Source organism: Phyllostomus hastatus, unplaced genomic scaffold (assembly GCF_019186645.2).
Source record: "Phyllostomus hastatus isolate PE091 unplaced genomic scaffold, TTU_PhHast_1.1 phas_contig_29, whole genome shotgun sequence".
Lineage (NCBI taxonomy): Eukaryota > Metazoa > Chordata > Mammalia > Chiroptera > Phyllostomidae > Phyllostomus > Phyllostomus hastatus.
In genome coordinates this window covers 47,402,469-47,418,188 of record NW_025333835.1, presented here as the reverse complement: position 1 = coordinate 47,418,188, position 15,720 = coordinate 47,402,469, and the positions used below count along the sequence as shown (strand labels likewise).

General features: G+C 70.7%; 1 protein-coding gene across 1 annotated transcript; it reads left to right on the top strand.

The window, feature by feature from the left end:
• The first annotated feature begins 6,554 nt into the window (after positions 1-6,554).
• Positions 6,555-13,666, top strand: AMER3 (APC membrane recruitment protein 3). Its single transcript, XM_045839050.1, has 2 exons — positions 6,555-6,700; positions 11,411-13,666. Exon 2 carries the CDS (start codon positions 11,429-11,431, stop codon positions 13,664-13,666), a length of 2,238 nt encoding a protein of 745 aa, XP_045695006.1. The 5' UTR covers positions 6,555-6,700; positions 11,411-11,428.
• Positions 13,667-15,720: the final 2,054 nt, after the last annotated feature.

Here is a 15,720-nt window from a genome sequence, read left to right as displayed (position 1 = left end):
CGCCCGCCCGGCCCGCCCCCCGCCGCTGTCTGCCCCACAGCCTCCTCTCTCCTTCCTTCCTAACACTCTCTCCAGGGGGTCTGGTCGCTGTCCGTGGCCTCGGGACATTTGTCCTTCCAAAGTTTCTGCCGGCTTCCCCCACCCTGGCCCCCAGGCCCCAGAATCACAGGGGCAGAGAACTGAGCCTTCTCCCTAGCGGCAGGACGCTTGGCCCATTCCCGTCTGGGGCCTGAGCCCTGGGGAGGCCCCAGAGTCCGGAGTGACTCCCAAAGGCCCCTGTCACCACCCCTCCCGGTCCACACCCGCCGGCCCCTCGGAGGGCTGGTCTCGGTCTGGGGACAGGCACTCGGCGGGTCTCAGCAGAGCCGTGGAGGGGGGCTCGCAGCTGCCCCTCAGTTCTGGACACGAGCAACCTCCCAACTCCGAGTCCTGCTGGGGCCACCCCCCCGGACGCCCCAGGCCTCCTTCTCCGAGGCCCAGCACCCGGCAGGCCCACAGACCCCCGGCACCTGCCCGGGCTCTGCCTCCTCGCGTCCTGCATCACCGCCATCGGACCGGGCCTCCCTCTGCTCGTAGGACCAGAAACTTCAAGGCGGGTCTTGCATTTATTTCCACCCCCACCCCCCAGTGGGCTGCACATGGGGCCTGGCACCCAGGGGTGCTGAGTAAGTGAACAGAACCCCAGCGGGGTCTCCAAGCGCTCGGTTAACCGCGATGTCCTCATCACTCCCTCCCTCTGGGCACAGAGGGAGGCCACCCCCCTGCCCGCCTCCCGGCACAGGAACTACGGGCTCTGCTCCCATTCCTCACTCGGCTCTTTCCGGTGCGCGGGGTGGTGGGAGAGGGAAAGCTGGGTGCCAGCCGCCGGCTCTGCACAGGCCCCGCAGCCCAGAGAGGGGACGCACACAGGTGCGCAGCGCCCAGGGAAGCGCTTGTCCTCAGGGGGCCTTCGGACATCCTGGCCACAAGGGGGCAACACCCTTGTCCACGCGGGGCCCTGGCCCAAGCTCCCCACCCCCAGCCTCACTCTGGCCTGAAGCCGGAGCCAGGCACGTGGCGAGGGGCACGACACCCCCCGCCGTTTGCACAAGGGGAAACCGAGGCCCACGGGCACCTTGTGGGCAAGATGCAGGCGCCGGAGCCCCCCTCGAGTGGGAACCCGGCGTAGATTCCTGAGGTGCAGGGGCGGTAAGGAGGGGCCTGGAGGCCATGACTTTGGAACTAGAACCTTCCCGCCACCCCCCACCCCGGGGTGCTTAGCGGTCACCGTATGTAGAGCCAATTTCCATTCAGCTGCTGGAGCCGGGACAGCCACACCGCAGCACGAAGAGGGGCCTGGAAGGGGCCTCCCCAGAGGAGTGGCTCAGGGGCCGGACACGGGTGCCCTTCCGGGTGGAGGGGACCGCCCCCCAGGCAGGGGCACCCAGAGACGCCTGGTGGGCGCCGCCGGCCCCAGAACAAAGCCTAGAGGGGCAAGAAAGCCCTCGGCCCCCTGTACCCCCATCTTTTCTGGCCTTTCGGTGCTGCCTCCCCTTCCCGCTCTGGGCAGCTGGCCCGGGTGGGGGGGGGGAGACTCACTTTTGGAAGCAGTGGGCCGCTGAGACCACCCAGAAGGTGCCGATCAGGGCCGCGCCGCAGATGTGCCTGCCGTGGTACTGCAGGCTGGCCTGCCACGGCCACCGCTGGGCAGGCGCGCTGCTGCCACCAAAGATCCTCCCGACCACCGCGGGCCTCCCGCACACTGTGGGGACAGGCCCAGCCGCCAGGCACCCGGTTAGATGCCTCCGTGGTCTGGCCCCGCCGGGCGCCGAGTCCGCAGGACCTGGGTCCACCGTGCCCCGTGCTCGCAGGTCACAGCAGGAACCCGAGGCCCCGGTGAGTGACAAGGCCCAGGTGACAAGGGGCCCCCTGGCATCACTGGAGACCGCGGCGGTGAGGACGGTCAGGACGCAGCCTGTAGGTCTGCGGGGGGGGATGGGCAGACCAGCGGGCAGCGAGGTCCAGGATGGGCAGCGCCACTGCACCGGCCCTTCCCCGACCCGCTTCTCTGACCGCTGCCCCGGTTTGGGGCCCCGGAGACCGAGGCCCCCGGGGAGGGGGTGCTGTGTGCTCCGGGAGAAGCGGCGGCCCCTCAGCCCGGGGCTCTAGGCAGCCCGAGGCCTGGGGTCACACACTTTGCTGGACCGTCCGGCTCCGGAAGCCGCGCCCCGCGTTCAGGAACCGGGGAGGGTGTGGCGGGCGGGACCCGGGACCCGGCCCCTGGCCGCAGAGGCTGGCATCCGTTGGGGAAGGGCCCCGGGAGCAGCGGCACCTGGTCTCTCCGCCCTCCCGGCCCGCCGCCCACGTTCCCCAGAAGCCCCGGGACCCCAGAGCCCACCCCGGCCGGAAGAGGTGCCTCGGGCCGCGGCCGTGGGTGGGGCGCGGGACGCGCTGGCTGCCAGCTCACCGGCCTCGACGTCCGGGGTGGTGGTGGTGGTCCTGCTGGGCTCGGCGCGCAGCGGCGGCCACAGCCAGAGCAGAGCCACGGCCTGGGCCAGGGCGAGGGTCGCCCGCCGGCCCGGGCCTGCGCCCCCCGCCCCAGCGCTCACCATGGCTGGGCGCCCACGTGGCGGCGGGCCGCTGGGAAACCGCCTCCTGGGGGTTGGGGGTGGGGTGGGAGGGGGCGGGCCTGCGCGCGCGCATGCGCGCGCGCTTAGCCGCTGGGGGGGGGGGGTGTGCCAGGCAGGCCCAAAAAGGCCGTCCACTCTGGGAGCCCCCAGACTGAGAGGGTAGCAGAAGGCACGCAGGGACCCCAGTCCGACCAAGGTCTGGGAGCCCGGGCCGCTGCCCAGGAATAGGCCTCGGTGGTCAGAGGTCAGTTGTTTAGATGATGCCACCAAATTCTGTCGTTTGTTTTCAGGATCTGATGCTCCTCTGAGCCCCCTCCTGCAACTAGGTCCGGCCCACCAAGGGAACGCCTCCTCCCTCCGCCCACCCGTGCAGCCTGCCCCCTCCCCGCCTCAGCTGGTGCCCGCTGGCCAGTCACCCGAGGGCCGCGGCGGGGGGAAAGCGCGGCCCTCGGCCCTGGGAGGACGGGCGTCCTTCCGGAAGACGGATCCTCCACTGTGTCCCTCGGTTCCCGAGGCCCCTCCCACTGACGCAAAATCCAGATTCACCTCTGCCAGTGGAGGTCACGGGCAGGACGTGACCCGCGGTTGACCGCTGAGCGGGACCCCTGCCGTCCAGGGCCCCGGCCCCTCCCCTGCCCTCCTTGGGCGGCACGCTCCGCCCCCTGTGCCGGCAGCCCAGACGGAGAAGGGGCCTGTGTACAGACTCCTGGTGGGTGGCCCCGTCTTCTGGTTGCCAAGGAAGTCCCCTCGTTTGTGCAGCCCCCCAGCTGCCAATCTCAGTGGTCTGCCTCCTTCTCGCATCTCTTCTTGCCCTCCGCATACGGGGGCTGCTCTGTGAACCAACACCCTCGCTTAAATTTAAGTGTCTTTCTCGCATCTCCTGGATGTCCAAGGCCTCTTCCTCAGGTGAGGGGGCGGTTCCCATGGTAACCCGTTAGGTGACGCTGTGAAGCGTGGGTCTTTCCCATCTGCAGGCCGGTGAAACCCAGCAATCCCAGCACCCAGCGGTGGGACGGGCAGGGGTGACAGTCCCAGACGTTTCTGTTCAAAAACCAGGGGGTGGCGGCCCTGGCCGGGTGGCTCAGTTGGTTGTAGCGCTGTCTCATACACCAAAAGGCTGTGTGTTCGATTCCCCGTCAGGGTGTGTACGAGAGGCAACCAGTCTATGTTTTTCTCTCACATCGATGTCTCTCTCTCTCTCTCTCTTCCTTCCTTTCTCGTTAAAAGCAACAAACACACCCTTGGGTGAGAATGGAAACTAACCACAGGAATAACAAAGGGGGTGGAAAGTGGAAGGAGCCGCTGGTTCCTACGTGTGCAGACGGGTGTGTGGGCAAAACCCACTCTGTCTCGGTGTCCCGGGCTTCACTGCAGGGTCGACGCTGTGACCCTGGACCAACCTCCCTGTCCTGAGCAAGCCTGCCCGCCGTCCACGGCCTGCGCTCCTTGCAGAGCTGCCACGCACGCTCCGGGGGGTGGGCCACGGCCGGAACGGGGCGGCGACTCGGCCGAGTGTCGCGCTGGTGAGAGGACCGGGTGCGAGCCATCAACCCTCACGGGACCGACCCCGGGAGGGCGGCCCCCGCTCTGCTGCCTCCGGTGTCCCCGAGTCTTGTCCGTCACTGACACCCGAGCGATGGCCGGAAAAAGCCTGTGACGGGGTCCGGTCGTGAAGGACAGTGGGAGCGGAACTGCTGGGCCGTGTCTCCACCGCAGCCCACTCTCCCCTTACCTGACCTCGCGCCAGATTCCACTCCGTTCCGTGACACTGCCTGCCTCACCTTTGGGTTTGAACACACCTTCCTGTCGGGGCGGCCGTGACACCTTGGCCCCACAAGCTGACGGTCAGTGTTTATGTCTCAGGGCCTGGGGCTGACACCCTCTGCCCCCGGGGGAGGGCAAGAGGGCGGGGGCGCAGGCGGAAGCTGCACTCAGCTCCCTCCCCAGGACCGAACTGGAATCCCAGCTAAAATGTAGAACCATCAGCCCCCAACCGTCACCCGAAGGCTGGCTGAACAGAAGTCCTGTACCCCAAGATTCTCAGAAGAAGCCATGTGGCAGGAAGGGCGGAGACAGGAAAAGGGCCAGACCGGCCCCCGCAGCGCGCCTGAGCTCGGCTGCAAGGGCTCCCCCCCCCCCCGCAGGAACTCGGGGCTTTAACCCCACCCAGAGCTTCCCAGCCCAGAGCTGCGGGGCCGGGAAGAGGGGCCCACAGCACACGTGGTGTGAAAACCAGTGGGGACTCTGTCTGCGGGAGAGACAGGCTTCGGCGAGGAGCCCTGCAGAGGCCAGCACAGAAACTCTCGTGCACAGCCGCTCACCAGGGGTGCGGCGAGGGAGGGCCGCTGGGAGTGGGCAGGCGTTGTGCGAGGAGAGCCCGGCCGGCTGGCCGTGCGGCCCCGGGTGGGGGGCATGTCTCCCTCGCCCGCCCTCCCTTCACACGGCCAGACCTTGGTCCGCTTGGGCCTGGTGACCTCTGCTGGCCTCGCTGTGGCCTCGCCGTACCACAGAGGTCCTCAGATCTCGGGCCGGTGGCCCCTGGCCTCGGTGTTCCCTGAGGCTTCTGCCAAGCGGCCTCAGACCCCGCACCGGCCGCAAACCCGAAGCTCTGCGGGTCTGGCGAACCCAACCTCTGCCCGAGGCTGACTCGCCGAGGGCTTTTCTCCAGAAAGCCACCGGCCGCCACAGGCTCCTCCATTAATGCAGGGGCCTAAGGGGCAGCCAGCAGGCGGAGGCGGGCGGAGGCCAGTCCCTGGGTGAGTGGGTCCCCAGGCTCGGTGCGGGTGGGAGCCCGCTGTGGTGTGCACCGCAGCCACTCCACGCACTCGTGTGGTGCGAGAGGCAGCCACACGCTGTGGATCCCGCTGTGTCCCCAAACGGGTGGCCCAGGGCCAGCCCTGGGCAGCGTCTGGCACCGCTCTGCACGGGAGTCCCTCCCAAGAGGGGTCAGTCCCAGCGTGCCTGCGGGGGGCCTCGGCCCCGTCGGAGCAGGACCCCATGCACTTCGAGAGGGGCTCTCCGCAGGCACCAGACGCTGCTGGGCGGGCCCCTCTGGGTGGCCAGCACCCACTGGCAGCTTTGGACGCTGTGCTGGGGGTTGATCCTCATGTGCGTTTGGGCCAACAGCCATCTGGACTCAGTGACGACGGGAGGGCTCAGTTCACCCACAGAGGGGCGTTGCGGGAGCACCCAACTCGGGGGATCAGGGAGCCTGAGCTACAGCCCCCCCGCCCCCCGTCCCCCACACCTACTACACACGGCCCCCTGCCAAAGCTAGGGATCGAGTAGGTCCACCTGATCCGCAGAAGCACATACAGACAGGCGGCCTAAACAGGGGCAAAGAGAGCTCAACTGCGAGAAACGGGGGAAGGGGGCTCACGCAAAGGCGGGGCGGTGCTCGCTGGAGGCGGGGCCTGCCGCGCCGCAGCCTCAGGCCGGCTGATTACAAACACGGCGCATGGGTCACGGCAAAGCCAGTCCGAACCAACGTGGACGCCTTGTTTCTCCAGGTTTTTAAAAAATATTAAGTTATTCACTAATTAATTGTTGTGAGAGGGGCACGGGGAGGAGGCCCGAGGGCTCGAGGAAAGGCGTGGCCTTTGTCCTTCCCCAGAGCCGGTACCTGCGTGGGGCCTCCCTCGGCCCAAGCCCGGGCGGGGCGACCCCTCCCTCCTCGTCTCTGCAGCGTGGGGCCGGCCCCTGCCCGCCCCACTTACGGCGCTCCCTGGGGTCGCCGCGGCGTTGGCCCCGGCCCTGCGCTCCCGCTGTCCCCCCCCCGCCCCCCCCGCCCCCCGCTCGGGCGGGCGTTGCTCCTGAGCCATCGGCAGTCACCGAGTCCCTGCTCGATGGCCGCCCCCCAGCGCGCGGACCCTCCGTCCTCAGCTCCGGGGGCGCACCGTCTCTGCTCCTCCCCCAAGACTGCGGCAGGCCACGGCGCCCGCAGACCCCACGCGGGGAGCACCTGTGGGGGAAGCGCCCCCCTCGTCCCCATTAATGCTATCATCGGGTCCAAGAGAGGCACTTCGTAAAGAAGGTTCTGGAACACCGCCCTGCATCCCGAGGGTGGCCTGCTCCCCGTCTCCGAATCCCGGGTAGGACTCGAGGCGAGGCCCCCTGTGACTGCGCCCTTCCGAGGGTTGGGGTTCACCCTGCCCGGGCCCGGGGCTGCGGGATTCGGACACCTGCGCCTACGCGCTGCGAGGCGCTGGGACCGCGGCGCGCGGATGAGGGCGGGGCGACGGGAGACCTCCGGCCCGCGGTCCCTGCCGGGCGCGGGCGGCTGGGCTGAGGGACGCGGCGCCACGTCCCTGCGGGAGGCAGAGACACGCGGAGACAGAGACGCGGAGAGACACGAACAAAGCGAGATCCTGTGGGGCCAGGGCGGCGGCGGCGGCGCATCCGGGCTGCGGCCCCCGGCGCAGCCTCCGCGCCCGCCCCGGGAGCGTCACCTCTCCCACCGGTGCGCTCGCGGCCCTCGCCCGCCCCGCCCCGCCCCACCCCCCTCCCGCGGGGAGCCCTCCCCAGTCCGCCCGCGGCCGGACCCGCGGCGGCGCGCGGACGCGGGCCCTCGGGCCCCCACCCGCGCCCCGGCGGGGGCGCGCGGCGCTGGGAGCTGGCCGTGGTGCTGAGCGCGCGGCTCGGCGTCCGCGCGGTTCCAGGCCCGGCTGAGGCCGCGTCCTGCGCCACTGCCGGCCCCCGCGGTAAGTCGCCAAGGCCCCGAGGATGTCGGCCGGGGGGAGGGGGGTGGAGGGTGATTTGGGAATTTTTGCGCGTCCTTTCGCGTCACGGAGGCACGCGGGGAGGGACCAAGGTCCACACTCTCTCCACCGCATGGTGCCTTGCCCGGATGGCTGGGGTCCCGGGTCTGGGGCGATGACCCTTGCAGGTCTGGGCTGGGAAGGGGAAGAGACTCGGCCCGCGGTCGCGGGTGCGGGAGCCGGGAAAGAACGGGTAGGAGTGGAGACGTGGCTTCCATCCTCCCGACGGGGCAGCCAGGACCACCCAAAGGCTCCCCCAGGGGAGCTGGGCCAGAACCTCGCGCCGCAAAGACCCTTTGTCTCCCCAGCGTGGGGGTGGGGTGACCTGCAGATGCCCACTGCCAATCCCGTCCCTGCTTTGTTCCCTCCCCCACACCCACCCGGAACAGCAGGGCTGTCCCTCCCCCAGTGGCCTCCACGTCATCCGTCAGAGGCTTCGGGCAGCCTGCGACAGAAATAACCTCGCACCCCTGCCTAGCTTGCCACCCCGACACCCCAGCCCCCCCCCCATCCCTGGACGGGTCTCCCCTGAGCGCCCTCTGCCTGCCTACCACCGCCCACCCCTCTGCACTTCACCCGCGCCGGCTGTCCTGCATGGCGGGGGCGGGGCCGGGGACAGCGTGACACTCGCCCAACCCAGGGGTCAAAATCTCCCCATCTGGACCCCGTTTCTAGGGCATACCTGCGTCTCAGGCTTTCCCTGAGCTCCGTGGAACACCCGGTCACTGTCACGCTACAAAGGGAAGGGGCACGGAGTTACCCCGCCGAGGGGGCAAGGGACACCTAGGCTGTGCGGTCCGTCACCAGGCAGAGCAGCAGCCGCTCCAGTGGTGTGACCTGCCCCGTGTGCAGTGAACCTGTGCGCGTGCGTCCCTGTGTGAGGGGCTGGGAAGGAAGGTTTGTGCCCGGGGGTGGGGAGGAACGCCCCGGCCACCACTCTTCCCCGTCGGGCACTGCTCTGGCTGCTACCCTGAGCTCCGGCCTCCCCTCCGGTCACGCCCGCAGCCGGAGTAATCCGGTAGGACCGGCACTGGGCTCACGTCACTCACCCTTCCCGTCTGGGTCCCCACGGCAGGTAGGACGAAGGCCAGGGCCCTCGCTGCTGCCTCAGGCCAGGCGTGGCTGTGGTGCCCACCACCCAGCCCCACCCCACCGGCCTGCTGCCCGGGCCGCCGGGGTGAGCCGCAGAGTGAACGGTCCCAGACCCAGCTTCCCGTTCAGGAAGCGCAGGCGGACCTGTGTGGGTAGGACGTCTGCAGAACGTCACCCCTGCACCTGAAGAAGTAGTGGCTGTGGACCGCCGTGGCGGGAGTCAGGAGCCCCTGAGAGCTCCTCGGTCTCCCTGAGGGGCCAGAGGACCAGGCGAGCAGCAGAGTGAGGGGCCGGGGCCAGGGAGGGTTACAGCCGAGGGGCCCCCACGAGGGGCGGGCGGGGCGGGGGCGACGGGTCTGCCTGGTGCCTCACAGCTTCCTGCTGGGCCCCACTGCGGGGGCGTGCCGCTGCGGGGTCCCAAAGCGGAATGTGGCGGTGGCCACTGAGGACCTGGACACCTTCGGCCTCTGCTCTCAGAGGCAGCAGCAGCGGCAGCCTCTGGCTGTCCCGCCCAGTCCACTCGGACCCCGAAGCTGTCGTGGAAGGGGGCGGTCAGCCGGTCTCCATTAAGACCCTCTAAGACCCTCTGACCCTCAGGGAGTCTCTGCTCTTGTCCCATCCAGACCCCATGTTTCCAAAGAGTCAGGCTCAGAGGAAGTAGTACAGAGATATGATGTGTGGAAACCGGGGGGCGGAATACACCCCGGATTTCATTCGGTTGCTCCAGAACTCTGCAAGTCTCCGGGTCACTGCTCTGGGCCCTAGCGCTCACTGTCCCAACTGGCGAGGTGTCACATTAGCTCAGGACACAGGCTGGGCCACGGTAGCGACCGAGTCCGGCCACGTACAGCTATGGTGAGCGGTCACTGTCTGAGTTCAGGTGCACTGGAACTTCCCACCGTTCACGGTTTTAACTCGGTTAGCCGTTCCGGTCGTTAAGAAACCGGGCATTTTATTTATCGAGGTCAACAGCAAACGAATCACCTTCGTCCTTGTGCCTGCGGAATTCTGCACTCGGTGAGATCGTCTTTATCGCGCCTGCCAGAAGTCACTTCCGAGAGCGTGGCGATAAAGACGTTTTCCGAAAACAGAGAAGGGCATGTTCAGCGGAGCTCCTGCAGTGACCGTCTCCGAAATCCCCGCCGCAGGGACGACGCCAGCCCCGGTGCCGGTGTCCACGCCTGTGTCAGCTACTCGCTTGCTTTTCGTCTTCCTTTCCACTCGCTTTCCAAACCCCCCCCCCACGAAGACACGGCTATTACTGGATTAGTGCATTCACCGTTGATGGGCGTCTGCACCGTGGGCGGTGGGTGTGCGAGGGGTGCAGGCCGCAGAGCCTGGGGAGCTCAGGCACAACCTGTGCCGAGTCAGACACCAGCCCCCCCCCCGCCCCCGCGCTCTCCCCTCGTGCCCCCGACCGACCGACCAAGGGCCCACGTGTAGGCCACCGTGGCCCAGGAGGGAGGAGACCGGCCGGCCTGAGCGTGTCAGCGCGCGGTGGGGGCGGCTGCCCTCGTTGGGTGCGGCCGCCTGGGCCTCCAAGCTCGCCCCAAAGGCGGCGTGTTTAACACGGGACTGTGCTCCCGTCCCCCAGACCAGCTCCAGGCACAGGCCCTCCTCGTCGGCCCGCCTCCCCGCCCCCCGCCTCTGCCCGCGTCTCCCCAGCCCCACTGTGACCCCCGCCTGCTCCTCCCTCTGCCCCGGGGTGCCGAGGCCGGGCAGCTCCTCCTCCCAGAGACCCTCTGGCTGGACAGCCCTTTCCCTCGCTCAGAGCCTCGGCCTCCGTCTAGGCCTTATAAAAACACGCGTGTGTGTGTAAACATGCGTGTGTGTTCCTGTATAAACATATCTGTGCACACACGCACATTCAGCCCACTCGCTGCCTCCTTCCAGTCCCCCTCGCCCGGCCTGGAGCCCCCCCCCCCACTTCCTCCCGCCCTCTACGCAGACCTCAGGGGGCGGTCTCCCACCACCCCCACACCCCACCCTCGCCCCGGCTCCCGCCCGCCCCCTCGGCGACCCCCACAGGGCTGCCCTGACCTCAGGGTGGTGCCGCCCTTCTCGGCCCGGCCCACGCTCCCCTGTCTGCTCTCCCACCACCCGCCCAGCCCCGCACCCGGGACCGGGACGGACCTCTGCGAGCCCCCTGGGCCCCTCCCCCACCCCAGACCCAGGCGGGGCGCGGGAGCCCTCCCCGGGCGGGCGGCGGTCCGTGTCCCCGCGTCAGTACCTCCGGTCAGGCCCCGCACAGGAGGTGACACCTGGCGCCTCTTCCGGCCCACGGCGTCCCGCGTCTCCTCCATCTGCCGGGTCCTGGCCTGGAGCTCGCCTGCCGGCCTTGGCCTCCGGCCACGCTGCTCCAGCTCGCTCGGGGGCTAGCTCTGCACGCACCACCAGGCGCTCCGCTGGTGTCGCCTGGTGGCGTCCGTCCCAGCCCTGTGTCCCTGCCCCCTCCGGACCCCTCCCCGTCCCCCCCTGCCCCCCAGCAGGTGGGGCCGGCCTGGAGGGCGGTCCGCGTGCCTCCCCCGGCGCGGAGCGGAGGCCTGGGGCTTGTCTCTTAGGTGAAGGAGGCAACTCGTGTCCAGAAGTCCCTGCTGCACCCGCCTACAAGGGCCGTGGGCGTCCCCATAGGGAGGGGGTGCCCCCCGCTCGCCCCCTGGGCCTCGGAACGGGGGTCTGACTGGGCTGGCCGCGCTCTGGGAGGGTGCTGGGGTGCACCCAGGGACCCCAGACTCGAGAACGCCTGACCCCGAGGCTCTCCTGGGGGCCTGGCCGCTGCCTGCGGTCCGCGGCTGAGCCTCTCGGGGCGTCAGGGGCCTGGGAAGGCTGGAACGTGAGCAGGTGGGCTGCTGCCTCCCCACCCCCACCCCCACCCCCGGGGAGGGCTCCGCCCCACCGAGGGGGTCGGCGGGGCTGGAACGGGGACACTGAGTGCCTTTTGCTTCCCCGCAGCAGCCCCCGCCGGGCAGCATGGAGCTGAGGAGAGGGAAGACCTTCATCAAGTCCAGCCCCCACGTCGCCGCCCATGAGAAGCCCCCGGGCCCCGCGGCCCCCGCCCCTGCCCAGGACGACGCGGGCGCCCGCTCGGTCTCGCCGGGAGGGCGGCAGCAGGCCCCCGGCGAGAGGGGCCCCCAAACCGGTCCCGGCACCCACGGGTGTCCCCGGGGCTCCAGCAAGGGGGCGCAGCCTGACCCCGAGGGGGGCGCCCCCTTCAAGCTGGTGTGGAAGAGCAAGGCCCAGGACAGCGCGCCGGGCGCCGGCAGGGCAGCCTCAGCGGCGGGGCACCTGGTGGGCAGCGCCAGCTTCCCGGGCCCCTCGGGCAGCCCGCGCATGATCGACTACCGCCACTCCGTGCCACAGGCCCCCTTCGTGCCGGCCGTGGCCAAGAGCCTCCCGAGGAAGAGGATCTCCCTGAAGAGGCCCAAGAAGTGCTTCCGGAACCTGTTCCACCTCCGCAGGAACAAGACGGAGAACCTGGCCTCCCTGGCCGGCGCGGAGAAGGGCCCGCCCTCCCCCGGGAGCCCGCCCGAGGCCCGAGGGTGGCGGGGCCCAGCCCTGGCCGCCTGGGGCGAGGGCCCAGGGCCGGAGGGCGCGTGCCAGGACCTGTCGGACGGCGAGGTCCCGCCCGACGCCCCCTACGAGCTCTGCAGGGCCCTGTGTGAGGACGCGGCCTCGCTGAAGAGCTTCGACTCCCTCACGGGCTGCGGGGAGATCTTCGCCGACGAGAGCTCGCTGCCGCCGCTCATCCTGGACGCCGGCCTGCCCGGCGCGGCCCGGCCTCCGCCGGCCTCCGACGGCAAGGCGCCCAGGGGCCCTGCCCAGGACCAGCTGCCGTCGCCGGCCCAGAACGAGGTGTCGGACCTGGCGCGGTTCTGGGACAGCGTGAACCACTGCGTGTGGCAGCAGCGGCGCGCCCTGCTGGGCCCGCGGCCCGAGGGTGCTCCGGGGGCGGGCCCGGCCCAGCTCCCTCTGTGGCCCTGCAGGGACCCCCTCGGCGGCTCCAAGGCCAGCCCCACCGACACGGGCACCCCCAAGAGCGAGCAGCCGGAGTCGGTGTCCACGAGCGACGAGGGCTACTACGACGCCTTCTCCCCGAGCCTGGAAGACCGGCCGGGGGCCCCGAGCCCCGGCACCCCCACCGCCTCCTTCCCCCGGGAGAGCTACAGCGGCGACGCCCTCTACGAGCTGTTCTACGACCCCAGCGAGGGCCCCGCCGGCCCCGGCCTGGACGATGGTGACCTGTGCGTGTCCGAGAGCCTGTCGGGGCCGGCCCCGGGGGCGCCCCTGTCCATGTGCAGCTTCCACGTGGGGGCGGACGAGAACCTGGCGCCGGGCCCGGGCCCCGACCTGCTGGGCCAGGGCTTCTCGCAGAGCTCCTGGAAGGGCAAGGAGTGCCTGCTGAAGCTCTGTGACACGGAGCTCGCCGTCACCATGGGCGTCGTCAACTGGCTGCGCCGCGGCCCCGGCCTCCGGGGACCCGCCGGCCCCGAGAGGAAAGGCCCGGGTCCCGGGAAGCTGGAGGGCGGGGTTGCCGTGGGTGCGGCCCCCGGAGGGCAGGAGGAGCGGTGGGTGCACTCGGGCGCCGCGGGCCTGCTCGCTGGGGAGAGCGAGGCGTCAGCAGCGGTGGCGCAGGGGCCCAGCCACCGGCCCCGGGACCCGGCCGTGAGGGGCGTGCCGGTCCCCGGCGAGGCCGGTGCAGGAGGCCACCAGGAAGGTTCATTCTCCCCCTCGGGGGCTGCGGCGTCTGCGGCCACAGACGCTCCTGGCAAAGACAAGGTCATCACCCCTCTTGCCTGGCCCCACTCGCAGGAGCCGCCCGGGCACTCGGGGTGCCCCCGAGACTGGCGGAGGCCGGGGCTCAGGGGGAGCCCCCCGGAAGCGGAGCCCATCCTGGCGGGCTGTGCGGCCCAGGTGGCCGCCCTGCAGATCCATCTGGGGTCTGGGCCCGAGCCCCGCACGGTGCAGCCCCCCGGGCAGGACACCGGCGGTGGGCCGTGCAGGCGGCCCTGGGCGGGGGACAGGCCCCTCCCCCGGCAGGACCGGCCCAACAGCCCTCCTGGAGGGGCTGCCGCCTGTGGCCGGCCCTCCTCGACAGGCCCACCCCACGGCCCACAGGCCCCCAAGTGCCCGGGCCTGGTCCTGGACCTGCACCAGCCCCGGGTGCGGCCTGCCCCGGCCCGGGCCTCTGCGAGGCCGCAGCCCCTGTAGCTCCGCTGGGCGCGGCAGGAGCCACGGGCCTCACCTCTAACAGCCAGGGGACAGAGTCTGCCCCGCGGGCGCTGTGGAAGCGGCTGCGGCTTCCTGTCCCACCAAGGCCTCCTCTGCAGCCAGCCCTAAGTGGGGGGCCCCCCGGCCAGCCGGCGGGGAGCCCCAAGGCAGCACAGCCCTGCAGGAGTCACCGGGAGCGGCGTCTTTGCGGCCGCAGTCCTCCGGAGAACCTGAGACCCAAATCTCCACCTTTTGTCTGCGCTGTGGCGGCGACTGTGCTGGGGGTCGTGGGAGGGGCACGGCTCAGGGGCAAAGCGGGGCCGGGCGTTTCACTGTGGAGGAACCTGGGCCGGAGGCCACGCGCTCAGCCGGACCAGGCCGGGCAGCCCTCGGCCAAGGCCAGTTGGGGAGCGGCCGGCTCTCTCCGACTGTGTCCACGCACCTCTCCCCACAAGGCTCGGAGGAGCCCAGAGCCAGGCGGCCGGAGGGGCGGCAGTGCCCGGCGGTTCCTCCTACCAGGAGCCAGAGAGGCGTGGGCACTTGGGGCCGGCGGGAAGGAAGCAGCTCGCACTGTGGACGGGAGGGGCAGGAGCCCGTGAGTCCTCCTGAGGGGTGAGGATAACTCAGGGGAGAGTGTGGGCTCGGAGACTCGGGGGAGGGGGGTCACTGGGAGTGGGCGACAGGCAAGGGCCCCCCCCCCCCCGCGCATGAGCCGGGGAGTGCCCGCCAGCCCCAGCCCAGCCTGCTCTCCGCCGCGGACCCAGCAGCCGCCGTGTCCCGGGACCCTCGGGAGAGGGGCCTCTCCGTGGGAACACGAAGCCGGGCCAGCTCCCTCCCAGCGAGAGCCTCGCGACCCAGCCCGCCGCCCTGGCCAGCAGGGGCTGCCCACGGGTCTGCCAGAGATCGCCCCCGAGAACGCCGCCTCGCCAGCCCTTCCAGCTCACACCGTCAGGGGAGCCACGCGGCGCAGAGCGTTGGGGAACAGCAGACGTCTCTCTCGGCCCCTCCCCCGAAGCCACGGACCGTTCAGAGCAGGGGGGGCAGGCGTCCGTCCTGGCCCTGCGGGCCGTGAGGTGCGGGCCCACTCTGCCGACACACCGCAGTGGGACGCGAAGGGGGGGTTGCCGCAGGCAGCCCAGGACAGGACTTCTACCCGGGGCCGGCCAGCACGGAAGAGGCACAGGCCGGGGACCGGTGGCAGTCCACACGGCGACGCGCCAGACCCCAGGCGTGCCTGTCCCGGCTGTCGGGTGAGCAGCCCTCGGTGAAAACTCCTCGCCGGCCGGCTGTGTGCCGGGCGCAGGCAGCGTGTGGTCGGTGCAGACGCTCCTACCCGGACTCCCGGCCTGGAGCCCCACCGAGGACAGCCAGGGCCAGCCCTCCTGGGAAGCCACACTCCACCCCTCCCCTCGGGCCCGCCCTTGGTGACCCCGGAATCGTCACGGAGCCTCCTGGCTGCAAGCAGCTGTCGCCCTCGTGGCCCAGACCCAGAGACTGAGGACAGAATGCTGGCGTGTGCCGTTTGCCCTGGGGAGTGGGGTGGGGGAGGTGGGTCCCAGCCGCCTGAGCTCCCCCAGGGAGGGCCCGTCTCAGAGCCTCGCCCGCCCCCTCCTGCAGCTGCACAGGCGCCTGAGTCCCCTGGGGGCCCAGCCTGTGTCCCCCGCCAGCAGCTCAGACCCCCCCGAGGGCAGGCCCTGTCACTCTGTGCCGTGCCCAGGGGAGCCGGTGCCCAGTAAACACTTGTGGAAGGAAGGAGATGGCGGAAGCCGGTGCGTGGTTTCCTTCTCAACCGTGAGCCCCGGGTCCGGAGAGCCACCGAGGCCAGGTGTCGCCTCGGGGAAGTTCTCAGGGAGCGTGTCCTGGGGGGCGGTGAGGGACACTGGCTGGAGGGGTGGGGGGCAACCCGGCCAGGCCAGAGCTCCGGGAAGGGCAGCGACCGGGGTGACCCAGGCCTTGCTCTGCAGTGACCGCCCGCCCCCACCCAGTGGGGCTGCGCCCACCCGGGAGGAGCCGCTGGCCCCGTGGCTCTTGGGTCGAGAAGCCGCGTGGGCGAT